Source organism: Anopheles coustani, chromosome 2 (assembly GCF_943734705.1).
Source record: "Anopheles coustani chromosome 2, idAnoCousDA_361_x.2, whole genome shotgun sequence".
NCBI lineage: Eukaryota > Metazoa > Arthropoda > Insecta > Diptera > Culicidae > Anopheles > Anopheles coustani.
The window spans coordinates 10,936,935-10,964,902 of NC_071289.1; the positions used below are offsets into that span (position 1 = coordinate 10,936,935).

Below are 27,968 nucleotides of genomic sequence, written 5' to 3' on the forward strand. Positions count from 1 at the left end.
GTCCTAATACGTAATATCACGCGTGCACCAAAATGAAATATCAATGGAATATAATTCACCGTAGCAAACGACGGAGATATGTGAATCGCGCGAAAAAACCAATCTTTGTCCAATTCATCTATCTCTTCTTGGCGTAACGACCGTCTTGGTCATGCCCGTTAAGGGCTTACAAACCTTTTTCCCTTTGCGTGCGTGAATAGTCAGTCCTCTCGTACAGGTGAGGATTCGGTCTCGATTGGGATTCGAACCCACGCCGTCGAGGTAGTCCAGTGTTTGATTCGAAAAAACTGCTGTCAATCACGTTTTCTGTACATCGACTCGTTACATGACTAATTCGACTCAACTCGTGTTTGGGTCGAGTCACATTAAATTCAAATAGATTCGAGATTCAAGTCTGAATCGAAACAAATCGAGTCCCAAACAAATCAAATCAGAATCAAATCCCCAATGAATCAAACATGATCCGAGACTGTTAAATGGGATTCAATCTTTATATTCCTCAAAGAGGGGCGAGTCTTCTGGTCTTCCGAATCCCCATCTGCTGCAACTTTCAAAAACGTCAGTGTTCTTCGAAGTTTCGGTGCGGAAAGTTGTGTCGGTCGGTTCGTGTCGTGCAAAGAGTTGAGGGCGTTGATCGGGTCTGGTCGAATTAATTTCCCTATTTCCTCTGTGTGAAGCGACTGCTGTATCAGCGAGCGCAGGAAAACGGTGAAAACAATGGTGGTTCTAGTGTAGTGTCTTACTGCTCAGGAATAGTTCGATCTTCTTCGCGTCTTCGCCTGCTCCGCTCCGGTCGTCAGTCGGTGTTGGTGAAACGATGCACACCTGATTTGCACTTCAGCAGTTCAGAAAACCGTCGAAGACACATATCCGCGGAACGCGCGAGCATCAATTTGTCCACAATCATCACGACCAGCGGGTGAAAATTAGTTCCTCCTCGGGCCCGGCACGGTTTTTTTCGGTGAGAGTCTGTCTGCATTTTTGTTGTCACTTATCTGTGTAAAGTGTGCGTGCAGTTTTTTGTTCCCTTTAGTGTAGTGGCCAACCGGAAAGTGGTAAAAAGTTTGCTTTGCTCGAAAGCAGCATCTACATCCGCGCCGCCTTGTTCTGCTTCGTCCGGCGCAATTTTACCCCAACAGGGCGGAGTTAATTATCAGTAAAGTTTTTTCCCCCCCCTGCCTTCTGTACAAACCGTGCGGGTGTGTTCAATCAAGTGTTTCGGCCAAACCGTTACTATTACCGTACGGTAGTGAGCCAGCAACCGTGTGTGCATTTGTTGCTGGCCAGGCGCCACTGGAAGAGACATCGGCGTTGCATTATTAATTATCCCGTGCACTTGTGCCCATTTCATTTGCAAGGTAAGACAACAGCAAAATAGCGTTCAACGTTTTGGGAAAGGATACACCGTATTTTTTTTGTAGCCCGCTCGCATCGGCCCCTTTGTGAGGTGGCTCAGCTAGATTACCTTTATGGCGATGTGAAAAAGAAAAAGGAAAAGCTTCCTTGCTCCCCTTCAACTCCCGGTAAAAATGGAAAAGAAAAACCCATTTTGTTGTGTGTTTAAGCAGGCGCTGGTTTACCCGTATGTTTGTGTGGGTGCACCCGCGAGTCGATGTGTTGTATGATGCGGCCCAAAAAGAAAAGCTAAACCGCGTCCGGTTGGCAAATGCAACATAAATGAGGAAAAGGAAATCGTAGCCTCCTGTGTGTGGCGGAAGATGGGATGAAATCGAAAAGAAAAGCAATTCTTGTGTTTACCCAAAGGATAGCGCCAGAGGGGGTGTGGGAGAGCAAACAAAATGTACGATGGGAATGGAAAAAAAGGTGGAATGTGCGCGCATAGGAATCTTTTCCCGGTGGTGACCATTTTGCGAACGAACCACAGAGATATCGAAAAGCATATACCATCTGTAGCTGTATTTCCGATGAACGATAATTCTTTGCTTCAGCATCAAACGCCGAAAAAAAGATCATCGAAGATGGCTCTCTATGGAGCATGTCGTCCCACGTCCTTCAAGGCAGCGTTTCGCTTGCTCGTCATATGGCATTTGCCAGTTTTTGGATGTTTTTGCGGGCTCGTCGTTTGTTTGTGCGAGCAATAAAAAACGCATCATTGCTGTGGCCCGTCGTAAGCGATTTCTGTAAAGCGGCGAAGAAATAGAAAGGTTTCGCTGGTTGCCGTGGCATGCAAACGAGGAAGGAAGAGCGCTGGCCGAGTAAGGGCAGGCGGCGGCAATGGAAAACGCGAAAAAGAAAGTTGGCCTACCACCATTTGTGCCAAATTCGCCAACATCCATCGAACGCTCATCATCATCATCGTGGTCGTCGACGTCGTCGTCGTCGTCATTCGTCAGCAGTAGGCACGCATACAGAACTGGACATTCCTTCTGTTTCTGCGCTTTATGGCTGTGGACTTTTGAAAATCTAGTTTTGATGGCGTTATGGGTCCCCCGTTTACGAGCGCCACTCATCCGGACATCCGGCGATGATGTGTTGCTGTGCATGCGAAAGTGTTTCGCCGCCCCGAGAACGCTTATGCTGCGACTGCTTATATTGTCATCGCTGAAGAAAACGCCACCCCGTCTCGCACGGTCCCAGACGCTCTCCCTTCCGTCGGCGGCCAATGGAATTTGAAGCACTCCGCAAGCCATCGGAGACGCCACGCGCTTTTAACCAGTGTAGCAAAAAGTCATCTCCGGCACACCAACACAGGCACATCGGTCGCGGCATGAGATGATGTTGTTGTTGTTGTTGTTGTGGGGAGTATTGTACCGCCCCGTGTATAGCTCCCTTTGGCATTGGGCGCCCTCGACGCCGGTCGACGTCTTCCCGTCGATGTCAAGGAGATTCTAAAAATGTACCGTGTGCGCGCACATTGCGTGCGTACCATCCCAGCAGTTCCCTTCTCCTTCGTGCCCCACGTTTGGCCCTTCGCCCTTAACCCACCCACCCCTCGCCACCTTGCGCTCTGGCAGGAGCGTTTTTCCCGTTCGCCCCGATGCTCCTGCGCCCCAGTGCGTTTTCCTTATTTTCTTTTACGCCTCGCACCGCTCCCTAGGGGCTCGTTTCAATGGCATTTCCCTTTCCGGACACGTGAGAACGGAGAGGAAAAATGGCACCCTAAGGCGGCGAAACCACCCCTCCTTCGTACCCTCTTCCCTCCGGATGTCTTTCAAATAAAAGTGTTTCTGGTCCATCCGGAGATAGGAGGGGGGGCCAATACCTTTGGATGAAAAGGTTGTGAAACGCACACAGGGTTTCTTTCCGGCTGCAAGTTGTTTACTCAATGCAAAACCACCTAGAGTAGACGAGTGAGAAGGTATGCGCGCGCGTTCTACATCGTGGCCTCCGAGACAGGGCAGACGACTAATTACCTACACATTCACTCTTGGGGCTAAATTATCGCTCAGACCGCTAGCAGAGATTAGCAACGCGCTCCCCTTTTTCGAAACCATACCTCCACCCCCCGTCTAAAGGCCAAGTGGCGAGGAGAGATAGATAAAGTTAAATAGTTCAAGAATGCGACCGAACGATGGACATGAATCTAGTTCATACTGATGTGGTCCGTACCGCATTCTAGTGGCTTCCTGGGAAGATTTATGCCCCACCGCCCCCTAGTGCAACACCAAAGCCGGGACTCACATTGTTGTCGAGCGATTCGAAAGCGGGAGATGGGGAAACGATGTTAGAATAATTGAAATGTCTATGACACAGCATTATTTCTATGGACAGATTTTCTGGAATCTTATTTTCGTCCATCAGTACACGAAACGAGCAGAACCGGCTCTCATCGCTTGTAAAAATGTCACATTTCAACACCTAAAGCAAAGCTGACTTTTATGAATTCTATCTGTCGTGAAGCTCTCAATCTTGGAGTTTGAAATTCTAGTAATATCTCCAACGCTCCGTCACATGTCGTTAGTATGACGCTCGGTTGAACTTGTTGTGTAACGGCGTGCACACATCCCATACCCCAGCATCATCCCGGTTTTGTTGCGATTGACTTTGCTGCATTTTTTTTCTTCTTCTAATAGTTGTTTGCCACCCATTGAAGCGTGTCTAATGGTCCGTCTTTTATTGTCTTGTCATCGAGTTATGTTCCCCGGTTGTCGGGTTCGATTGCATTCCTACATCGACACCTTAACACTCCAAAATGGGCAGATTTTCACCGCGCAGAATGTTCTATTTTTGCTTGCAAGCAGAATAGAAATAAAAGAAAACAGGAAGACATCGGGGAAAAAAACATACAAGCAAGTACGATGTGCTGCTGACCTAGAAACTTTCCGTACAGGAGGACATCCCATGCACACGCGGTATACCGTACCTGTGACAAATCCGTGTCCACAATCCGTCCACGTTTATCTCATGCAACCTGCCCTTCCCACCGGATGTGTTTGGTTTGCGGGTAGTTAGGTGTGGGGCCAGGAGTGATTTGTGGCCAGCAACATTGGCAGTAGTAGTCCGCTCCAACGGATCACTTATGCGTGTGTGAGTGTGTGTGTTTTTGTATGTTCCGGGAGTGCCAAGTTGATGGCGCCCGGGGCTCTGATGAAGCGAGATTAGAAGAAGTTTATGATGCCTTCTGTTTTCTCGATTATTACACCACCGGCTCTGCCGGAGTTTTAACGAGTATTTTTATCTTGTTTTCATTTTTTGTTTAATTTTAAGTATTCTCTGTCGCATGAGAATGTTACTCCATGACTCGGACATTTTACTTATTTTTATTGTGCCTATCAAAGTGAAGTTTTGTCTTTTTGCTGCCCCCCACCCTTTAGTTTCTTTTTCACGTTGCTTTTTGTGATTTGGTAGGTTTTATATGTTTTATTTCTTACGCTTTCAAGAAACCTAGGTAAACGTTAGAAATAAAATTGGTAAAAGTCTTCTTGCTAAGTCTACGCATTTTAACAATTACCGGCAAGTTTAACGGCACTTAAGCTATTATTCTACACAGTTTGTAAGTAAACTCAAACGTAGGAATAGCTACCCCAACGTTACGTACTTATGTTTTATGAAGAGGGTTCGTTTTAGGCTCAGCCATGCCGTTATTCAATTATGATAATTAATTGTGGCCCCTCGCCGCACGAACCTTGGTTAAACAGGGAAAACAAAACCGAAAACTATAGCAAAACCTATTAACGATGTCTCTAAATGGACACCTCTTTTGAAAAAGGGGCAACCCTTTCACTGGGTGGGATTTTCTCACTTCATTTTCAAATCTCAATTTGCACGAAATTATCCGCGTGTCTGGCCAAACTCGGGCCGGTGGTTCGTGCCGGCGCACGGGTTTGTTTTATTTATGTGTGCGTGCCGTCCCGTGCCACATATTCGAAACGTGAAAACCGATTCCTTTGGAAGGCTCACAAAAAAAAAAATACTAGCTGAAGAGCCTTTTTCGAATCTCAATTTCGATCATTTATCTAATTAAATCCGGCAAACTGCCAATCAAGTTGCATGCAAAACGCGAAACCGAGCACGTGCACTTTTGCTCAAACCTTTCCAAAAACTGTGGTTGAACATTATTGGGCCTGCGGGTTGGTCTTTCCTCTATTATTGTTTGATCCGCACGGTAACAGGTCCGTTCAGTGAAACCTTGGCCTTTGCATGTCTCTTGGTGGCTTTTGGGGCTAACCACCGGCCCCGTTCTTATCAGCAGCAGGCGGCCACAAGTGCAATAGCTGGCACACGATAAACCTCGATCATCGCTGTCGTTGAGTGGTTGTGCTTTACCCGGCACACCCCAATTTAATGTGGGGTGCAGGGAAAATGTGCTCCTCTTATGGCCTTATCGAAACCATCGTACCCATTGCGGAAGGTTTTCGTTTGTTTTTTTATGTGCCAACCTTTTCCTCATTAGCCGCGCGGATAATAAATGCTATTTTTGGATTCAATTTCGCTCATTCAATGAAAGTTATCGAAGCCAGGTCGGAAGGAAAGTCAGCCCCAATGAGGCTGTTAATGGGTGCGCTCATGCAGCTCTCTCGTTTTCATCACTCATTTTCCCTCCCAAACCCCTAGGCGTGTGCTGTCTTATGAATGAAAATGGGAAATAAATTTCCTCCCCAATGGTGCGATCAATCGTAACACCGCAAATCGTCAAATCGTACGCTTTATGTGTGCGAAACACTTTCTCCATTTGTCAAGTAAGAAAGAAACCACCCTCCCAATAGCGGTTACCTTTAAGAGGCAGCAAGTTAATAAGTGCCTAGGATCGGTTACATTACCGGTGGTAATGCAGGGGTCCGGGCAGAACGGAAACCCCCCCCCCAATGGCCCCATCGTTCGCATGTTTTGGCACAACCAACCTCCCCCCAGTAGGGAAAGCCAAATCTATCCGTCATAACAACCGGGGCGGCAGTTAGGAGAGAGGTAGGGAGCGAGTGTGGGTCCCAGGCGGGAGTTTGGGGACGCTCGATGATTGATGAAGGATGTCACCGGGTCCGTCGCGAAGCATTTGCCGGCCCCGTTTCGTTGTGCGATTTACGCAAACGATCGCGGACAAACAGATGTTTTGTTTTCCTTCTTGGCTCGTTACTTTATTATTGTAACTTCTAGGCTAATGACGTCCGTCCGTTTGGTCTTTTAATTGTTTTTCTTTGAGTTTCTTAGAGCAGTTAATCGAAGAAGATACAGTAGTATTTTTTATACTTTATTTTTCCCAAGACTTTTTATTTTCCAAGGTGTTTTTGAATAAATTTTGTCTTAGGAAAAACTTGTTAATGTATTGTACCTGATTATTGTTCTAAACTGATGTTGAATAGCTGGGTAATAATTTAATATTTGTTTGCCTTGGTACGCTACATTTTACTATCAAACAATAATTAATTCTTGTTATTTCCACTTCAACTACGTTGAGTAAAGTTTATCCTCGACTTACCTTTTTTCTGTTTTATGCTTGTGATGTTTGTACTTAACTGTTCAGGCTCGTTTTCAGCTTTACTTTTGCTTGATGTGCATTGCAAAAAAGCCAGTACAACCAAGTTGGCATTAGCTTTCGCGATTTGTAATTAGAAATTCCGTCGTGATTTCATCGCCATCGCAATGGCGCAAGGCAGCAGCTCTCGCCGGTCGTCGCCGGCATTGCAATTGGGGTTGGTGGTTGCGCTCCGAAAGGCGGCACGTGGACGCTGTTGTCTTGCAAGGGAGGGAAGTGTTGCCCATTTTTGACTCAACCAGTTGATCCCAATTGCCACTGGAAGCACTTCCCCTCGTCGCTCGTCGAAACAGTTCTGTGCCCTCGTACTATTAGCTATTCGGTTCTCCAAGGAAAGGTTAGCGCCTCGTCTTCAGTCGTCCAATTCGTGACTGGAGTCCATATCGAGAGCCCGTCGAAAAAATGGCACATGGAGGAGTACCAAGAGAACCGAAAAAAACGAAAGAAAATTCTTGCGGTAAAATGGTCGTCCGCCGGTTTGACTTTTACTTCTACAGCTTGTTCCACGCGTGGCTGGCCTCGTGGAACCGGCGGAGGACCATGGAGTTTTCCCGGCCTAGTTGGTACTAAACTAAACAACGGTTACACATGGACGCGGTAGTACACATTTCGGTGTCAACGTACTGTATGATTTATGCTTTCGTCGTGCCGGCATCGACTTTTTACCGGGCGGCCGGCTATTATCGCATATACACACATGCTGAATGGGTAACACCTTGTATTATCATAGAAGAAGGCAGCATAAAATAAATTTCCCATTTAGAACAAATTGGAGGATTCTGTTTTTACTTTAATGCAAAGGTTATTAGTGGTAGCGTTAGTTGAAAGTTTGCTGGGATCGATTTTTATTTTAAATTAGCATCAAAATAATTTATTTTCTGCAATTCTTTTATTTTATATTTCATGCCTTACACTTCCTAATTTTTTAATTCATAAAACGAACATGTTTGCCCATCCGTTGTACGGAGATATGCACAGCAGTTTCCTTCTATCGCATCTCATACATACGCTTTCCATGTCATTAGCGACCGAAAGCGGCATCCTCAGGAAGGCCTAGACAAGAGTCTAGAGTGTCATTGGATGCCAAAAAAAAAAAAAACTTGTCACAATGGAGCAGACAAGTTGTGCCTTCTGGGCACGTTATTCATAACGCCCACCTTCACACGGAGCGTCATATGCGAGTCTGGCAGAGATTTGCCTCTGAACCGAACGACATGCCGTTGCAGGTTGATTCTACTTTTATGGCAGGACACGATTCTTCTGTACCCTTCTTCAATGACACATCCTGCCCCTGGAGGAGGGAAGAGGGGAAGAATCGACGCTTCCTTCCCGAAGGAGAAGCCGGGGAACTCCTGTGTCCATAAAGAGGCTGTCTGGCGTTGGACTTCTTGCCCTATTTTGCACATTATCGGGCATGGTTCGAGTGTGTAAGTACCTGCATGCACACCGAGTTGAGGGTGCGTGAGTAATTGGTTGGTAAATAAACTCGTAAACCAAGAGTTCCGAACTTCCGAGGCGACAGTTTGGTTCAACCTACGTCACGTCTAAAGGAGCCATATTTCAAGCGCTTATAATTTCCATTTTTGGTGGTTTAAAAATCACTCGAACGAATACTCCCGACGACGGTGAGGTTCGAAATAATCTTACACGACTTGGGTTACGTGAAAATATTTCTTTTTTTACGACATGCCTATCCCTTTTTCCTGACCGAGGGTGGCCTTTTTCTCGACAAGGTTTCACCTGGACGGCTAAAACCCTAAGGTGAAGAAAGAAGCTGAATAGTTCTAAGCCACCCCCTAAACCGTTGTCCTACTTTTAAGCTAATCTTCATCGTAACACGGGGTTGTTAAGCTTGCCGGCGATGCATCAAGGAAGGAAGTCAATGTGGGTGTGTGTGTGTTTGGTCACTTCCACCCCGCGATAACGCGACGGACGAGTGCGATGATTGTAAGGTGTCGTGTGGCGAATCATTGACCGGCTACAAAGTAACGACACGCGGGGCTCGCACGACATGGCACTGGCTGGCGAAGAAGGTTGCTCCAGTTTTCTTTTATTTCAATTTCATTCACCTAAATTCGTTCTTAAAACGAGAGCCGGTGTGGCAAAAATGGCAATTTCGTCCGGCTGCGCCAAAGTAAGTCGGTCAGACGCTGGCGAGAGTAACAAGCTCGGTTTCAGGCGCGACGGAAGTACAAGAAAGTTGAGTGACAATGTTGCGAAAACGTGCACATCTAATCTCGTCCCCCTCGGGGAGAGGGTGGACTGTGCTGTGACCTACCTACTGTAGGGGGAGATACGAGCCAGACATGCACCGATGCGAATGAATCTTCGATGGATGAGTCATGAAATAGCTCGTGGAAGGCATAACGAACGGATTGTTTCACTGGACGACAGCGAGAGATAAAGCGGCCTGTCTTCAGGTGGTGTTTCCGCTTCGGGTGATTGAAAACCACGTGGCAGCTTAAAACATGTCCGTTTAAATAAAAAAAGATTGACTCAGGCCATTGATGGTTTGTACTTTAACATGTCTAAATTCATATTTTTAACTAGGTGTAATAATTCAATATTGTCCATTTTAATTTCTCTTCAGATGCGTCTACACATAAACGTCTGTAAATTGTGAAGATGATCGTGTTATACTTGATCGAAACATGAGACTTAATTATGTTAACCAGTGTCGTACATTTGGTTTCCCGAAAATGATAAATTTCTTATGAAAAGTTTCAACCAAGTTTTTTCTAAATTTACAATTTCAAAATTAGTCAACATTCTCCACAGATTTTCATAAAAATGTACCCTCGCTAGTTCTGGATCGGGAGAAGTTGTGAGAAAGTGATCAACGGTTTGTGACGAGCATATTTATGCTGACGATGATCGTTGAGTGTAAACAGACACTCGGCTGCGATCCTGAGAGTAAAGAAAGCGGGAGGATTGTTTCTCACAAGCTAACAAACACACACATTCAGATACAGTTCCAGACGATCATACATTGGCGCTGATTATGCAAAACAAACCGGTTCTGGTGTCTCCTTCGGTGATCCATCGTTGGGTTCGTTTTATTGTCTTTATTTGGTGTGAAGTCTTATGGCGGTCGAGTGCCATGTATAATCACAGCCCCGTGGTGGTTGGTGGTATTGAGATTTTGAAACCAAGAGCCCGTGTTGGACGCACCCCCTAGTTGATATATTATTATCATTTTCAAGGAGGGCGCGGCGTATCGAATGAGTGTTTCCGAGTAAACCGTCAGGACGAACGAAAGGGAAATTAACCGACTTCGAGGTGGCACCTGAAACAAGTTCCCTTCTATCGGAATCTTTTGTTAACTTCACGCTAGACGTTTCAATTTTCCCCGGGCGGATTGACGAATGGGATCCTCTCTGCTGGCACTTGCGTGCGTTCCGGCCGGAAAATGTTAAACGGTGCAGAAAAACGTGACAATATTGAAGGGACCTTTGAGTTTTCTTTTTTTTTTGTTAACTTCCTCCCTATTTGAAGGCACACAAAGTGATAGATGGTCTGACGTCATCCTTCCTCTCCGTCGGCTTTGCTGTCTTCATTTATGCCACTTCGTGACTTTGTGGTTTTCGTCCCCGTTCGTCCCTGGAAGCCTCCCTCCAGACGGCGACGGAATTCCAAAGGCTTGAGTCAGTCGCAGAAATATGAAGCATTGTGGCCGGGCGTTGAAGTTCTAATAATAAATGTTCTCCACTTCTTCAAACCATCGCGAACTTTGTGATCTCAATGTCAACCGCGTGCGTTTGAGTTTTATGTTTTTCCCTAGGTGAAGTTGGAGTATATATGAACCTAAAAATGTTATTATTAATTACAAAAATGAATTTCAATGACTTTTTTAAACTTTAATGAAGCTTTGTATTATTTTAGTACCCTCAAAAATGTCGTCAATTAAATGTTTAATTTTTTATTAAATTCAGGCTGTTTTAGTTTGTAAATGAAATATAAATGAATTCTACATGAAAATGGCAAGAAATCTCGTTAACTTAAAGTGCTTTTTGTAATATAAAATTAGCACCATTTATTTACCCCAAACCAATTCCAAACCAATGGTCGTGGCACGTGCTGTTCTTTGGCGACCCAAAAACGCTCCATCATCGCGGGGAAATATATGAGGCTTGTCAGCCCACAAAACTATCGCAAATCGTTACGTAAAAGTTGACTATTATTATTTTTATATCAAACACATACACCTTGAAAGCCACATGGCGTGGGTGGTGAGAAGGAGATGCGACGGAGGGGCCACCTGGGGCCGCGGCTCCCAATGAACTTTGGCACAGTTCCAGCCATAAAAGGATCATTAAAAGTTCTTTCTCTCCTTTGGCGCTCCTCCATAGCGGCATTTAGTTCGTTTGACTTGAGACAGGCCTATTGGCTGGCCGAACAGTCCTAGGAATGTCTTGTGGCTACCTGGGACTGTGGCCGTCGTTCTCCCGCTGCTTCTGGAGCATCGAATCGTTCTAATGCGAATTGATTTTTGGTCAGTGAAGCGAGTGAGCGGGCAAATAAAGCAAAGAAAGAACGATGTGCTCCGGACGGTTGAGAAGACGGTGGAGATCGTAATGAAATAATAATTTTACGGTTGTTAGACTTAGTTCAGTTCAAAAGTCGTTTGACCCGGCGAGCAGACGAAACATCGGAGGGCAGAAAAAAAAGATACAGACATGTTTTCCTTCAAAAAGTGCGACGAATGTGAGGCACTACGACGGGGAGGATAAACTCTCCCGAGCAGACATTGTACGTTGAACGCATTTTTATCAGCTCAGCCAGTGTCTCAGGTGTCAACAACCTTCGCACGTTAGCGAATTTTCATTTAACACACGTCTAACGGCACACCGGCACGGTTCGTGACTTTGCCGGGCAATTATCACGATCTTACCTCTTCGGCGATCTTCGAGAGAAAGAAAAAGAAACGGCTAAATTGTCACAAATGCGTCTCCCCATTATACTCCATTTTATGGGGAAGCTTAGTTGCAACTGACATAATCCCAAGCAGCGTTAAATTTAGAAATACTCACCATATTCCCTTTGGGGTTGGGAAATCATATATCATAACTAATCTCGTGTGGATCGTTCCGTTCCTATAACGCCCCCTTTGGGTTTGAATGCGAAGAACGCTTCCTCCGTTTATTACCTCGAGTTTTTTTGTTGCCCCACAGACCTTTTCATGTTCACCCAAGCCCGCTAGTAAAATGATATTCCACATTATGTTTCGTGTAAATGTGCTGTTTGCTATCGCCATCGCCAAAAATACTGCGGCCGAAAGGGTGGGGACGTGTTGATGGGGAATGAAATTACGTTAATTAGTGGTTGGTGGTAGAACTGTACGACTGTGGGGGTCTTTGGCACATAAGGTGTGAAAATCAGTCTAAAAACACTGAGTGATATTCTTGACCTATAAATCTGTGTCGCGAAAAATTGGCTCTGACGTTGGGAAACAGACGGAATCAGATGTTTATGAAAAGAAAAACGGTGTGTGATATTCTAAAATGCGATTGTTTTGGCATTCATTTGTTTTGTTTTAGGTTTCAATAATAGTTTTAACACATTTTCATGAATGTTCGCATATCCTTATTCTCGTGCTATAGACTATCTCTTAACAATCTGTAATTATTGAAAATTTTCCAATAGTTTGTGTTGACTTTTCCAACCGTTTGACTGTCTTTCACCTTAATTGAACTTCATAGCTAGTCGCTGACTTTTTTTCTGAAATTTACCACAACAAAAGTTACAGTTATAAAGCACTTGCAAAAAAATTATTTACGTCTTTAGGATTTAATTGAAAATGGAACTTTCCCTTTTAGATGAGAAGATACTCCAACAAAATATCCAGTTCTTGCTAGTTTCTGTAATGAACATATTAAAAAATAACGAAAGAAAATTTGTTTAGAAATTGTTTAATTTCAATTTCAATTTTGATGAAATTTGGTAATTCTGTACTGTTTTGTAGAGTAAATCTTCCATATTTATTGTACACTATTAATCCACGACTTGCCACTTGCCCGCCGTGAATCCGCAGCAAAACCGAACCAAGTAAACAAATACTACTTCTCAACGACCATTTGAAGGGGTTTTGCGCCTCTTTATGTCGCGCTACCAATTCCGCGATGCGAGCGGTATTTAACGGTCGTCCATAATATCTTCATTACGGTGGGGATTAAATTTATCTCCTCTTGGACAAACAAATAAACACGGCCATTTAACAGATTGTTTTCCCTCCCTCCCATCCGCTCGCTGTATGCTTTGTGATTTCGGTGTAGATAATTCCTCATACTGGCGTTCGACCGAAATACTTGCCAACACAACCACTAAATGAGACCTGCGCCGGTGGGCAACGACCTAAACGATGGCTGTATTTGTGTGTCGGTAGTGTGTGCTTCGCTTCGCGGTGGTGCTATGTTTTCGGTCACTTCCGGCCAGGTTGTGGCCCCCGGCCACCACCACGGTCGGTCATTTCGGTGCTGAATTTTCCGTTATCGATCCGAGCAAACAGGAGCCTAGCCGAGCCGCGGCGTTACGGAAGATGAAATTGAACGGTTGCCAGAAAATCCCCTTCCGGTTTGCCGTTTGCTCCAGAAACTCCTCAACCCCGGGAACACGCGGTGGGGACTTATTGGTAATGCAAAAAGCGCGTCCGTCGTTTACTTCCACGTTCCGCTGAGTCGGCCAGCGGTGCTTCCGAATGTCCGTGGAAAAGAAACGGGGGGATTGGGGGTGGTTTGGTAGCAGCGAAACGGCACCAGTGGATCACCTCACGCGGGGTCAATGACACACGAGCCGATGTTGAGCCCAACGAGGGGTAAGGAACAACTGCAGAAGTCATTTTGGAGTTTGGAGAAAAAAGGAAGCAATAATACCCAAATCCCTCAGGTGGAACGTTTATTAATATTTTTGATAGCGAAATCCTCCTCGGGAAAGGAGGACGGATGATGGGTGGATAAGATCCAGAAGGCAGCACAATGTCAAGATCTTGATGATAGCGTCTTTTCTGCAGCATATTATTCCACCTTTTCACCAAACTCTAAAGCTTAAGCCGCACGGTATCATTTCGCTTTTCATGACCCTTGAAATATCGCTTAACCCATGAGTAAGGGAACGGGGGTGTGGAGGGTTTCGGGTCGAGACGGAAGAGAAGATGGCATAAAGTTTAAACCGCAAACATTAATCAGGAGCCACGAGGCCAAAATGTCGTTGGACGATGCTCCCGCCGAACGACATCACGGGTTCGTTATCGCTCGTCGTAACTCTACCAAGGCAAGGTTATGGAGGTGGAGGACGGAAAGGTTGCACAAACAAAACACGCAGAATTGATGGTCCCAGATTAGTGCCAAACCTTCCAGACCGTGGTGACGTTTGTCTCCAACGTGTTATGAATGAATATCGATCCATCCTGTCGGAGTGTAGAGGGCTTTTTTGCGTGAGATATATTTGTGGATTTGTGTATGCGCCATTTGTTCTTTATAACTATTTATTTATTACTTTTTTATCGTATATTTTACTAATTTTGTTTTTTATTAACGTTTTATATTACGGCAATCGCAACTTTTGTTTGGTATTGTTTTGTTGTTGATCTTCTTGTGTCTTTATGTTTATTTTTTATGTTTGAATTTTCATTATATTTTATCTTTGGTATCATTTTCTTCTTACCCATCAGTTACATCTAATGATTATAGTTGTTTCTATTTTTGTACCTTTTGCTATTTTTTATTTATGTTAAATTATTGTATTCGCTTATCCAGTACTTTTTGCTAACCATATTTTTATTAAATTCGTATCCGTATAAAATTACTTTCGTATCCTCCAGTAAAAGAATTCGGCATTCGCTCAGTGTTAACTGTTTCTAACGTCGATAACATAGTCACAAAAGATTAGGATTGATGTATGTGGCTGTAGACATTTCGATGATAACCCAATTGGCGCTGACGTAATAACCATTGATTATAGACGCTCATTCCGTTCACATTCTACCCTCTCTGCTACGGATCCGCCACATGCGTAGTGTTGACTTTAATTTCCACCTCTCGAGTAGGGACGTAACCGTAATAAACTTTTACTCCTCATTGCTCTTGCACCGAGACTCGACGGTTACGGTTTCCGCGCTCAGCAGCAGTAACGAGCATTTTTACAGGGCTTTATGATCCATCGATTTTTCGGCTGCCTTCGCCCCGCCTAGCCCCCCGTGTCCGTTGATGGACATCGTAAAATATGGTGATGCTACCTTTCTCCGCCACGATTAGTAACGTTTCTGCCCCCGTTGTATCGTTTCGTGCGTGGTGGGCGAGTTTATGAATCAGTCCGTCCCCATCGGAAGGGAAAGGACCCTTCCTTCCGGTGTGCTATACGCTTCCATGACCGGCAACCGGGGCCCCGAGAAATGGAGATGGCGGCTTCCAGCGAGGTGGAAAACCGTACCCCGGCGCACGAGACTTTGATTAATCACTCCGCTTTAAGGCTCTTTTACACGTCGCATTTTGTGGGGAGTTTGTACTTTTTGCTTCTTCCTCTTCTTCCCACCTCTTGCCCATTTCTCGGTGCACACGTTAGTGCAGGCGAAGTTTTAGGGCACGGAAATAAAAGAATTTTTTAAGAAACTCTCGCCCATTAACGGTTGGTTCGCTGTGTCGTTGTTGCCACGCTCTCGCAACAGCTGAGCGGACACAAGAAAGTGCTCTAAAACTAATGACAATGGGGTGGTACGATGGTGTGGCGATGGTTTTGGCTACGCTTTCTCCCGAAGGCATCCGGCCACCGACACCAGAGCTCTGCACGTTTCCGTGTGTCTTAAATGGCTGACTCTTTGCACTCGCGCTTGAAACCGTGGCTGGCCCCCGGGGCGGGAAAAAAGACCCGTGGTGGTCGGTTTCGTTTTCGAAAGGGAAAGCCAGGGCCACCTACCCTAAGACGAGAGGGGAGGGGTGATAATCATAATTGCTACCGGGTAGTGGTGGTGGTGGTGGTTTGGTTGCTGCAGACAGCGGAGGCCCGGCTGGCGTTACAATTAATTCTAATCGAACTGGTTGTAAATCATTCGCGTTGGGCTTTGGAAGCATTTACGGCCATCGGTTTCTCTTCGATTGGCGGTAGCAATAGTAACTTCAATGCTCGAACTCGCACATGTTCGCGTGGTTGTTGAAGGAAACAATCTTACGCAAAGGACGCCTTTGAGCGCGCCTTGGTGTGAAAGCAAGCAGAACCGATGAGAATTAAAGGGAAAAAAATATAGCCACCTCCCAGATACGAGTTTTTATACTGTAAAACGACAGTTGCTAAAGGTTTGATTAGGAAAACGGAAGACTAACATATAACACACGCTCGTCCATGTCGCCGTTTATCTGTTTGCATTTCCAACAGACCACGAAAAGATTGCGTGTTCCTCTTCCTCTTCCCATCTGGGCGTGCTGTAGTTTGTACGATCAACACATATCGATTGTGTTGTGTGTTAGTGCTAGTATTAGAAATACAGTGAGTATGTTCAACTTGTCTTTCCACCCTGCTAGACGAGGAAGTGTGCGGGAAAGTTGCTGATAAACAAAGACCGTGCCGTGGACGGGTTGAAATGTAAATCATACCCTCGGATGGGTTGACATTGAACTGGATCGGTCGGCAAACAAAAGCAAACAAGACGGGGTGCTACATCGAGGAAAGATAAACCAGTGTCGAAGGGAGGAATATTGTGATACACTTGTTATTAAATAAATATTTTTTTAAAGGAATTTGACGTAAACTTTTTTTTATGTTTCAGTTAAATTTTCTTCGTCACCAATAACCTCAAGGAAAATAAACAAAGGAAAAATCACAGACACGAAACAATTTGTCTCAAGGCCCGTTACAGTTGACTATGGAGTAAACAACAGTGTCTCGAAGGGAATGTGTAGTTTATTTACCCATTTCAATTTTCCTTCCCTTATCTAAATCGATCGGAAGGTTAATTAACCATCCAACCAAACGTCATTAAACTCGCTTACCTACCCATCCCATCCCATGAGCTCCTCCATCAGACTTCGCAAACGACGATAACCTCGAATCGAATCTATTCCAACCCCCCAACCGGGCGGGGAGGAACTCTTTAATTGGTTTGGTTCGAGCAAAACGAGATCATGCTTTCGAAGCAGATCGGTGGGATTCAAAAAGCGAACAAAAAATTATGCTTCCGGTCAATTTTTTTGGGGTGTTGGTGTGATTCACCGATTATTTTTCCTTCGCAAACAAAACATGTCTAATTGAATCCGCACGGTCGGTCGGTCATGGGGAAAAGGAGGGGGGGAAGGAGCGGGGTGTAGATGATCTTGGATTTGGAGGTTGCTTTCTTGTGCTCACATCTCCCGACCGATGTTTACTTATGCAGTCGGTGAGTTGTTGCCGATCGCATGGCTCGATCGCAATTTCCATTACGCCACCGCGCGCGAATCAATCATGCCGGGAGGGAAAATCAAACCTATCCCTACTCCGGGTATGGCACCCTGGGCGGGTGGTGTGGCGAGTATCGTTTCCGTTTCACTGGCGATGTTGCCGTATTCGCGCTTCCCTCACACTGGGGGAGTCCGATTGCGATGTGAAACCGGCCACTGGAGCGACTGTTGCGGAACGATGTTATGTAAATGGCGAAGAGGAATCAATTATCACGCGTGTATGCGGGAATCCGACGCCCGTTTGACGTCTGCATTTCGTTAGCGAAATGTTGGGAATGAGGACTATTTCCATTCCCGCATTTCTGCAATCAGGTAAAGCACTTCAAATTGACAAGAAGGAAAACGAACCTGGTCCCCTTCGGCGCTTTGCGATGCAAATGATCGCTAAATAAAAGAAATCACAAGGAATACTGTTTTTATCGATTCATTTATCCTGCATGACATTGCGTACTGAATGTAGACATAACCAAAAGTGACAGTCGACGAGTCGTTTTATATCTGGCTTAAGCAACGGCTGTTGCTAACTGGAAGGAAGCTGCACTGCACCAAACCACCATCATGGTCAACCCTACGCGCTCTGATAAACAAATAACACTATAACGGCACTCGGTCTGTTGAAGGAAGGGAAAAAATCGCGTCGTTAATGATTGCGCACGCCATTGATTGCAGTTCGCCCGACTGCAAGGCGTCACCGGGCACCACCGACAATGCAATTTGCACTTCGGGGGGTTGTGCAGCTGTGGCACCCTTCGGAGACAGTTAAATGCCAGTTTTGACGTCTTGCAAAAGGGAGCCACGTTCCCCAACCGCAGGTTACCCTGGTTGACTTTCCAAGCGTTCAATTCATTTATGGATCCCTCGGCCCGGGGAAGTCACATTTTCCCCAACCAATTACAAGTTGAAAAATAAAACTAATTTAACAAATCTCTACCACCAAGGGGAGCAAAGTAAAACATACGGTAGAGCTGTGGTCCGAAGCTAAAAAGTAACAAGTACAAATAACATACTTTTCTTACCCCGCACCAAACCCTCCGAAGGGGGTAAAATCTTTATCCCTGCTTGCACGTTAAGTGAGCCACGCGATAACGTGGAAGAAAAAAGTTTCTCTCGCAAACGGAACCAGCTGATTTTCCTTTGGAGCTGAGCTTGGCTTTCGTTTTAATCGCCAGGCCAATTACAAACGCTCACTCGGTGCTAGTTCAAGGTTAGTTCGGTGTAAGAAGGTTGTAGAAACATCAGCATCATAAGGTCAAGGGTTATGATATTTGGCTTGCAGTATTTGGTTCTTTACTGTACTTCCGTTGCAATTGCATTAAAGTCATGCAACCACCAGGGCTTTACATTGGCTGCAGTAAATTAAAGAAGTTTATTTGAAAACAAGCTAAAATGGGGAAATAAGGACCTTAAATGGAAGACAAGTTATTATTGATACAATGTTTGGTTAACTTTAAAATCAAGGAAAAACGTTAAATTAAAGAAAAAAATATTGTCGAAAACAAGTTGATTGATTCTAAAATACATTCAAATAAAATATATAAAAAAAATATTAACTTCTTCAAAGTTTGAATAAAGAAACGTGAATATGGATCGTCGAAGTTATTTTTTCCGAAGTTTTCATTATATTACAATTTTCAGTCCAATCCGTGGCCAATGGAAGCCATGGAAGGAAATAATTATCTATTACCCCAATTTTTCGGAAACGAAAATCAAAACTACCTCGCTCTATTTTCCAACTCGATGCAGCATTTCCGAACGGATTATAGGTTTGGTCCAGTACGATGGTATTGGAGTCTAATATTATTGATGTCCGATGGACGATGATGCATTCGGGAGCATTTCTACTACTTCCAGCTGGGGGGATTTTATTAATGATTGACGCTAATGCGATGTGCAGTACGCAATGCCACTTGTTACGGCCATAATAATAGTGATGATGACGATGATAATGATGCCAATGATAATGTGCTGCTAGTGTGTACTTTCGATGACGATATGGAGGTGGTAGTTAGGAAATATATTTCGGCAGTAATGGAAATATGCCACAAACCCCATTTTTCGTCGCCCCCGGAAGAGTGTTTCCGTAATATTCATGTGTGTTCGGTTTCGCTTACCTCATTTCGTTTCAGGAGCACAGGCGTCTAGTCTAGTTGGAAAAGCCATTTTCCAAGCGGATCATACCGCCGACAAAATTGAGGAACCACGGGCGAACGGCAGCAAAAAAGACGGCGGTATGGAAGTGAGCACCCATACAACTTCGACGCTCAGTCGAAGCAACAGCCGGACCAGCTCAAACTCGGAGCTGGAAAAGGAGCTGATCGATCTCGACCTCAGCGGGGGCACGCACAACAAATCGAACACACTGAAGAAGCGCATCTCGAGCAGTCGGACGCCGGCGAAAAAAGCGAAACGGATACGATTTTTTCGTAACGGCGACAAGTTCTATCCCGGCAGCACGATACCGGTCTCGGTAGAGCGTTACAGGTTGGTACGAAAGGGGGAGGGAGAAGAGTGACCCAATCCGACGTGATCCCCAATCTAATTTGTGTTTATGTTCGCCGGCAGATCTTTCGATAGTTTGACGGAAGATTTAACGCGACTGCTCGAGGACAGCGTCACACTGACGGGTGCGATTCGGGCAATCTACACCCTCGAGGGTAAGAAGATCGAGAAGGTGGACGATCTGGAGGACGGAAAGAGCTACGTATGTTCCTGCAACAATGAAGGTTTCAAGCGGATAGAGTATAATGTATTAAACACCAACACCAAGAACCCCAACAGACTGTCTAGGTAAGGATCATCATTGGGTTGGTGAAGGGGAACCGGAAGGGGTTGAAGAGAGTGGCACTTGTATGTTTTGTTTTTGTTGTTCTAGAATAATACGCCCACTTTCACCGGTAAAAAACGGAGGCTCTAATGGTGGCACCCCGCTGAAAGAGATCGACTCGGTGGTGCATCCCCGGATCGTGACGCTCATAAGAAATGGCGTGAAGCCACGAAAGGTAACCACGAAAGCTGATTACTGCAACACCCCGTTGGGTTCACATTCTATTCCATGACACCTTTTTTCCGGCTTCCAGATCCTACGATTACTGCTGAACAAACGCAACAGTCCAACGTACGAGCACGTGCTGACGGCCATCACACAGTGCGTCAAGCTGGACACGGGCTGCGTACGGAAGGTGTTCACCGTTTCGGGTGTCCCGGTGCAGCAGCTGGCACAGTTCTTCGGGGACGATGACGTATTCTTTGCGTACGGCAACGAACGGGTCGGTGTGAACGATTTCGAGCTCGAGGCGGAAGAAAGTAAGGCGATCGCGGCCCACCGGAAAACGCTCCGCAGCAGTACGACGCGGACGGGACCGAAGCCCAAGATGCCGGTCAAGAGCCACAACGATACGTTCGTTTGCGTGGACGAATCGGTGCTAAATGGGGGCATCCTGCCCGATTCGTTGCCACTGGAACTGCAGGCGAAATACACCCTTGGGACAGTGATTGGTAAGTGTGTGTTTCAGAATTAATATTATCCTTCTTTTATTGTGCAAACGTTATTTAATGATGTTTTTTTTTCCACACGACTAGGTGACGGAAACTTTGCCGTAGTACTGAAGCTAAAAGACAAGCAGAAAAACACCGAATTTGCATTGAAAATTATCGATAAGTCGAAATGTTCCGGCAAGGTAAATTTCTTGCACATAAACAGTAACAAAGATCAAACAAAGTTCTAAATGTTTTTCTCCACACACACTTCGTCCAGGATCACTACCTAGCAGCGGAGATTCGGGTAATGAAGAAGCTAAACCATCCGTACATCATCCAGCTGGTGCACGACATCGAAACGATCAAAAACATGTACCTCGTGCTGGAACTGGTGCGCGGGGGCGATCTGTTCGATGCCATAACGCGGGTGACGCGCTTCTCCGAGAACCAGTCGAAGATCATGATGAAACACCTGGCGTCCGCCATGGCTTACATGCATTCCCTTAGCATCGTCCATCGGGACATCAAACCGGAGAATTTACTGGTGAGTGACACGCGCGTGGTGTTATTACGTTTAGTGAGCGAGATTGGTTAACATTGCGTTTCGTGCTGGTACAGGTGGAACTAGACAGTGATGGTAATGTGGTCCTGCTGAAGCTTGGAGACTTTGGACTGGCCTGTGAAGTGACGGAACCGTTGCTTTCTATCTGTGGAACCCCGACCTATGTCGCACCGGAGATACTCATGGAATCGGGCTACGGTGTGAAGGTAAGAGTTACTGTTTCCCATTAGCTTTTTTTTTCTTCAGAAAAGTTTTAACAAATCCCTTCCATGTCCAACACAGATTGACGTTTGGGCCGCCGGTATCATACTGTACATTCTGCTGTGCGGTTTCCCACCGTTCGTGTCACCCGAGAACCAGCAGGAGCAGCTGTTCGATGCCATCCTGAACGGGTACTTTGACTTTCCCGCACCTTACTGGAACAACATTGGCGACAGTGTGCGCGATCTGATCATCAACATGCTGCAATCCGATCCGGAGCTGCGGTTTTCCAGCGAGGACATTCTCGACCACCCGTGGCTCACGAGCGACATCGTGGACGATACGCGCGATCCGGACGGGTACCGAATTTTCTCCAATCATATGTATTAGAACGTGAAGCGCGGGACCATTCGTCGGTACCACGCCACGGTAGATTATTGTGTACAGGAAGTGTGTTTCGTTTTCTTCGTTCCGTTCCGTTTGGTCGGTAGATGTCGTCGAACAGCGTTTGTGTGCTTGGTTTAGTTTTTGATATGTTTGTTTTTTTTTTAAATGTGTTCTGCTCTGGAGTAGGTTCCCTCGGCAGGCACTGGTATATGTTCTGTGATGATATTGAAATTCTTTAGTTTTTTGTACTCTTTTTTTCACTTTTTTTGACTGGCATTCGATAGCCAAATATCAGTTTTATACTTGTTTTGCGGTAAAGTCGTAATATCACTGGCAAGTGTAGTGACCGGTGCTGTAGTGAGCATGTTGACTTTTATTAATATTCCAACTGACACGGTTTTTTGCCTTCTTTCCATTCCATTTTCCACTGCCCTATGGTTGAAAATTTCAACTTCTATCAACACCGAAAAAATCCTCCGCTCAAAGGCTCGTTCTTGGAGAAAATTGTGTTCCACTCGAGACGACGGTGGTGGCAATTCCAATCAGCATCCAATAATAAGGGACGCCGTGTCGCTTTGGTGAGAGATCGATACAAAAACAATCACAAAATTACATAAAGGACGGCCAGAAAAGAAAATCTCGTTCCTAGAAGGCGCCTCATAAAAACCTCATCCAAATCTCACAGTGGATACACACACACATAATGCTGCGAGTGGGATGGAAGCGACCGAGGAAGGTTTGTGTGCCACTCTTTATTTTGCTATCAATTTTTTGCTTTTAACTGAACAGCATCACATTGGTTTGACGACACCGTTTCGGTAAACGTTTTGTTGTACATATTGCTTCACGAAGATGTATTTATTTCTAGCGTGTATTATGTTATAAATCCAGCGAAAGTAGTGAATAATTATTATGCCTCGTATTTCTACGACTATTCGGTTGTTTGTTTTGTAGCACCATTTGCATCACATTAGTTAGCAGCAGTTTAGTGTTTGTACTTTTCTACTCCTTTACCACCACTACTCACTGCTACTAGTCTTTATTAGTGTTTTGAAGAATTGATGACGGCGTATCGCCGATTAGCTTGGGGAAGAATCAAGCGTGAGCAAACTTAGAAACATCCCATGAGTACACACCATTGCGAAGATGAAACTTAAACACAAACAGCAAGTTCTTCTTTTTTCTATTTATTTACCTCCGTAAAGATGACATTGCATAGATAGAGCATTATAAAACAAATGAAATTAGAAGGAAAAAACTCGACGGATTAAAGAAGAATTGTAAGGAGAGTTGCTAAGCAAATGTTATGTTTAAGTCAGTCAATGTCGAAGCTTGGGAACGGTTTGATTGTTCTTCTTTTTTTTTTGTTAAAGCGAAAAGATTTATGCTACTCTAGTAAGTGCTGGTGTGTTATCATTTAAGATAGGCACGTTTAGTATTTGTTTTTATGCATATTAGGGGTGAATAAGGCTAAACATTGGTAGCTTTCATACTTCTGGTCATACGAGACTCAAATTGCAAAGAAAGGATCAAAAAGCACCAATGGTCTGTGCGTGTAACAACGGGACGGTAGAAACATTTTGATAAGAAACAAAAACGATCCAAAATTTAATTATATTTAGGCTCAAAACAAAACATCGCCAGACTGGGAAACTCCGTCACGGCGGGAATATTAGGTTTTTATTTTGGAAACGAACGATATTTGTAAACACGAAAAGAAATTGAAAAACCAATCTCCCCACTATTGTAGGACGCTTTTGTTTTCACCACATGAACATGAAATACACTGAACGCTAAAGATGTAAGATCTCAAATTGCACATTTTGTTTTCCTTCGATTGTTGTCGTTTTCTATTGGTTAGGTAGTTCAACTGTTAATTTTGTTTCTTTGTCCGGTAACCCGCACCAATAGCGTTTCATGCACACAAAATTTGAAGCCAGATTTAATACATAGATTTGCCCGATTTACGTTCACTCTGTTACTAATCATTCCACTTTTCTCACATTTGCAGCGCATTTCCGTAAATCATTTCTATATACGATCAGCCCTACGAAGCTGCTAACCTCAATTTCTTGCAGTAGCTTTTAAGGATCCGTTGGCCAGCGTTAGTCGAAGTCGATAGGTTACAGGTTCGGAAACAGTTGCAAATGAATAAGCATATAAAAATACGAATATATATTGTTTGATAATCATATCACCTTCTCTCCAGAATGGAATTCACAACTATCACGCTGAAATGCTATTAATTTCGGCAGCGTATTGCATCAATATTGAACTATACTATAGTGTAAGATACTGCCCACTACTTATTCCGATGGTGCTTTTTACTGTATAAAAGGTAAAAAGTGCATTGGATAGACGTATGAAAATAAAGCATCATCATACGTAAAGCAGTCTGAAATAAGTGACCAATTTGGACGAGCCAAAAAGAAATTTAGGGTACTTGTTATTTCTGTTGAGGTATTAATCAATATTGGTTCCACTTATGTTACACAAGAGATATTACAATATGTGGAAGGTGCCGAGCAAAACAAACATGATACATCACCCATCTATTCCTTGTAAAATAGACTCTGACCGACGGTTAGGATGATGGCACAACAGAAACGAACAGTTTAACGTAACGTGTGCCTCGAGAAAATGATATCGAACCCCTCTTGAAGGCAAACAGTAAACTGGCAAGCCGAAGGAAAATGCAGCTGCAGATAGCGAACGGTTTTATATAAAGATATGATATACAGTTTATAGACAGCTTATTGGCTTTTTAGACACGTTTACGATCGTATGAAGCGAAACGTACTGAAACGAGCAATTTTGACCGTACAAGGAGAAGGGCGAGCTAGAGAGGATGCGGGAAAAGTAAGGTAATAGGTTTCTCAACACAAATAACAACGACGAATTTCAAAACGGAACCAATTTCAATAATCATCCATCCATCATTTCTCTGCCAAGCTTCTCTTCATACGGTGTTTGACAAGATCAGCAAGAAGAACGTATAAATAACGTCAATTACACTTTTGAGTTAGATTGCGCATTCCATCTGCGCCAGCTAGAGCCTAGAGAGGGAATGAGGGGGGGTTACTTTACCCGAGAGGCATTCTGATGTAATTTTTGTGCATAGCTTTCAACACACAACCGTCTTCATCATTCTGTCCAATGAGGTTGCGCTTCTGCGGTACGAACATATTTTCCTCGCTCGCTTCATAAATCACCATCTTTGCCATTCTGTTCTAATGGATCGTCGCCATGTAAATATGGTGGAAAGGGACCTTCAGGGACCGTTTTTGCTTAACGGAGCGCGAAAATAATGAGCATTCACAATGGACAATAACAGATAGTGCAGAGATCGTATATTTCTCATACAAACGGTGGAAACACATGAAACATTATCAGCATTAGCCTACACCACACGCTTCCAGATCAGCATTACTAAGCCTCGCGCGTATAGAATGGTGGCCACTTAGAAGATTACAAACAGCAAGCAAATCAATCGTCCATCCAATTGGAAGGCAAACCAGTACACAGCACTGGCTGGCAGCAGTATCGCCACATATAATCATACCACGTTTCAAAACGCCCGGAAACCAGTCTCGATGCACCAGGTACACACAGTAGGCTTCTACATTCATTTCTTCGTGCATCTTGTTTGTGCTCTTTTCTTTCGGGTGCTACATTTCCGCGCTCTTTACGAACCGCAACTATCATCAGCAACAAACAAACCACACACTGTAAATACTGTCCAGCAAACATGCGGAATATTAAGTGCGGTAGTAGAAAGAAGGAGTAGTACTAGCGGCGAGAACGAAACAGTGCCGAAGGATTAATTAATCATAGGTTCGCTACATTTTGCGTGATATTTTGAGATGAGTTTCGAATTGGCTTACGCAAGTGATATATAGGAAGGAATATTTGTCAACGAACAAGCAGCATATTAGCATTTAATCAAGATTTCCGCACTACAGCTTACTGAATAACGGTGCGGGTGTCGGCCTCACTGCATATACTTTCCGACCCCCGGTACGCTGGAAGCACAAGACAAAAAGTATCGTATGCGATAAACTGCAGTACGCAATTGCACATGACGTGCGTATTAACGGACATTGAAGTGCGAAACCAAATCGTCTCTTGGAAGGACGGTGAGTGAAATCAACTATGAATAAATTATTCTATCGCGAGCAATATGAAAATTGATGGAGTTGTTTGATAATCCCTGGGAAAGAACTCAAGATAGAAAATATTTCCATGGTAACGGGGAAGTAATTAAACACGGTAAAATGATTGACAAACAGTTTGGCAACGATGACATTAGGAAGAATTTTCTTCTAACACAACTAAACTGAAGGGATAAAACTAGAAATGGTAGGCATAGCAAACCATGATGGAATTTAAAGAAGGTCGATAAATACGACCGGAACGTTGACGTAGATACAGTTTTCTATCTAAGTTTGTTCATAAATCTTGTAAATATTTCCCTACAGAATGCGCCCATGTCTCGGTTAAGTTATAAGCTATTACTCATTTTTCCAACACATCGGTTTAAAGATGAGAAATCCTCTTCTTTTGTTTCACGAAGAGAACTATCACTTGTAATTGCGCGTTGGTTTATCCAACGCTGATTCACTCGCCCTAGAAAATGTTTTGTGTTGTTCAATGTTTGACGCGTTTGTGAAAATAATCCCGGCCAGTTTTAAAAACAATCCAGCTGTGAAACCCTGGCAAACAACAAGGGTTGTGCGAGCAAAGTTCGAACTGCGCCTTCCTGCTGGAAATGGAAGAAACGGTCGACACAACAAACGGTGGGCCAGTCGTGTGCGACCGGTTTTTTTGTCCAGAACCGACAAACTGTTGAACCGATCAGACACCAGCCGAATCCAGATTGAGGCAGATCGGATGTAACCATAGTTTCTACCGGATTTCAACGACGAGGTGTATTATTCAACTGCTGATGGTTCCCTTGAACTTTTCGCATACTCGAAAGGAGAAAGGTGCTCAATATCTACGAAAGGTAGTTATACAATGGTTTTATTTTAGAGAGTATAAGGGAATATTGAATGTTAGTAAAAACTGAACTTCTAACCTCCAGTGAGTTCAATCTACTTAAATTTTCATTGATTTATTTTTCCCTCCAATAGGATCTATTAAAGTTAGCGTGTCTGGTTTGTAATGATGAATCATTTACCATTGTGGCCGTAATGACACTGTTGGTCCCGTTGTGTGCCATTCTACGGGGTTGCGTGTGTTGGCCCCGCAAACCTCAGACATGTGTCACCGTCGAAGATCGCTATGCTGCTTGCCAGGAAAACGGCAACGTGCCGCGATCGGCACTGATCGCGGCTTGAGAATAATTACCGCCAAATGGCAAGCTAATTGCGTTCAATTAGTAGACGGAATCGGAATCCGGACTTTGGGTGTACTTTGGCTGGAATGGGAAATGATACCAGAAATGAAACCATTCGCAGGCTAAAGAGGAATCGTCTCGATTTTCCAAATGCCTTACGGTTAGTGTACGTACGCGTTCGGCCAGTCCTTGCGTCTTTAAAATCACAAGTCACAACACGTCCTTGCCGTAGCAGGGGAGAAGATGGCGATCGTACTCCGCGGCGCTCGAGAGCACGCGGTAAAATTATTTAAATTACGACCGTTGGAAGGTGCACATGGGTGGGTACGTTTTTCGATGTCACCCCGGTCGTCAATAACAGTGGACCCTTCAACCGGTCGAATAGTAGACAAACACACGTAGGTAAAACCACATAGAGTCACGCAATCCCTAGAACACAGTGCTGGAAGCAACCAAGATCGGTTGACGCATCGAATGCTGCAGCGTAAATAGAAAGCGCTGGAGTGAATGAATGGGACAGGGTGTCTCCCTACGTTTGCCCACATCCAGCCGGTTTTCAGACAACCGATGGAGGAACATCTCCGATAAGGGCTCGAGGAACTATGGGATGTTAAGGAACGGATAATCTTAAATCTTTGAATTGTTTTCTTC

General features: G+C 44.5%; 1 protein-coding gene across 2 annotated transcripts; it reads left to right on the plus strand.

Annotated features, from left to right (window-relative positions):
• Window positions 1–604: 604 nt before the first annotated feature.
• LOC131267401 (serine/threonine-protein kinase GL21140) lies at window positions 605–23,798 on the plus strand. Of its 2 annotated transcripts, none has more exons than XM_058270269.1 (10): window positions 605–1,358; window positions 19,479–19,833; window positions 19,915–20,139; window positions 20,225–20,351; window positions 20,430–20,847; window positions 20,932–21,029; window positions 21,107–21,373; window positions 21,448–21,597; window positions 21,674–21,951; window positions 22,466–23,798. In XM_058270269.1, exons 2-10 carry the CDS (start codon window positions 19,583–19,585, stop codon window positions 22,533–22,535), a joined length of 1,884 nt encoding a protein of 627 aa, XP_058126252.1. In that variant the 5' UTR covers window positions 605–1,358; window positions 19,479–19,582; the 3' UTR covers window positions 22,536–23,798. The 2 variants fall into 2 exon arrangements, with proteins under 2 accessions (XP_058126252.1, XP_058126253.1); XM_058270270.1 differs by having other exon boundaries at window positions 605–961.
• The last annotated feature ends 4,170 nt before the right edge of the window (window positions 23,799–27,968 follow it).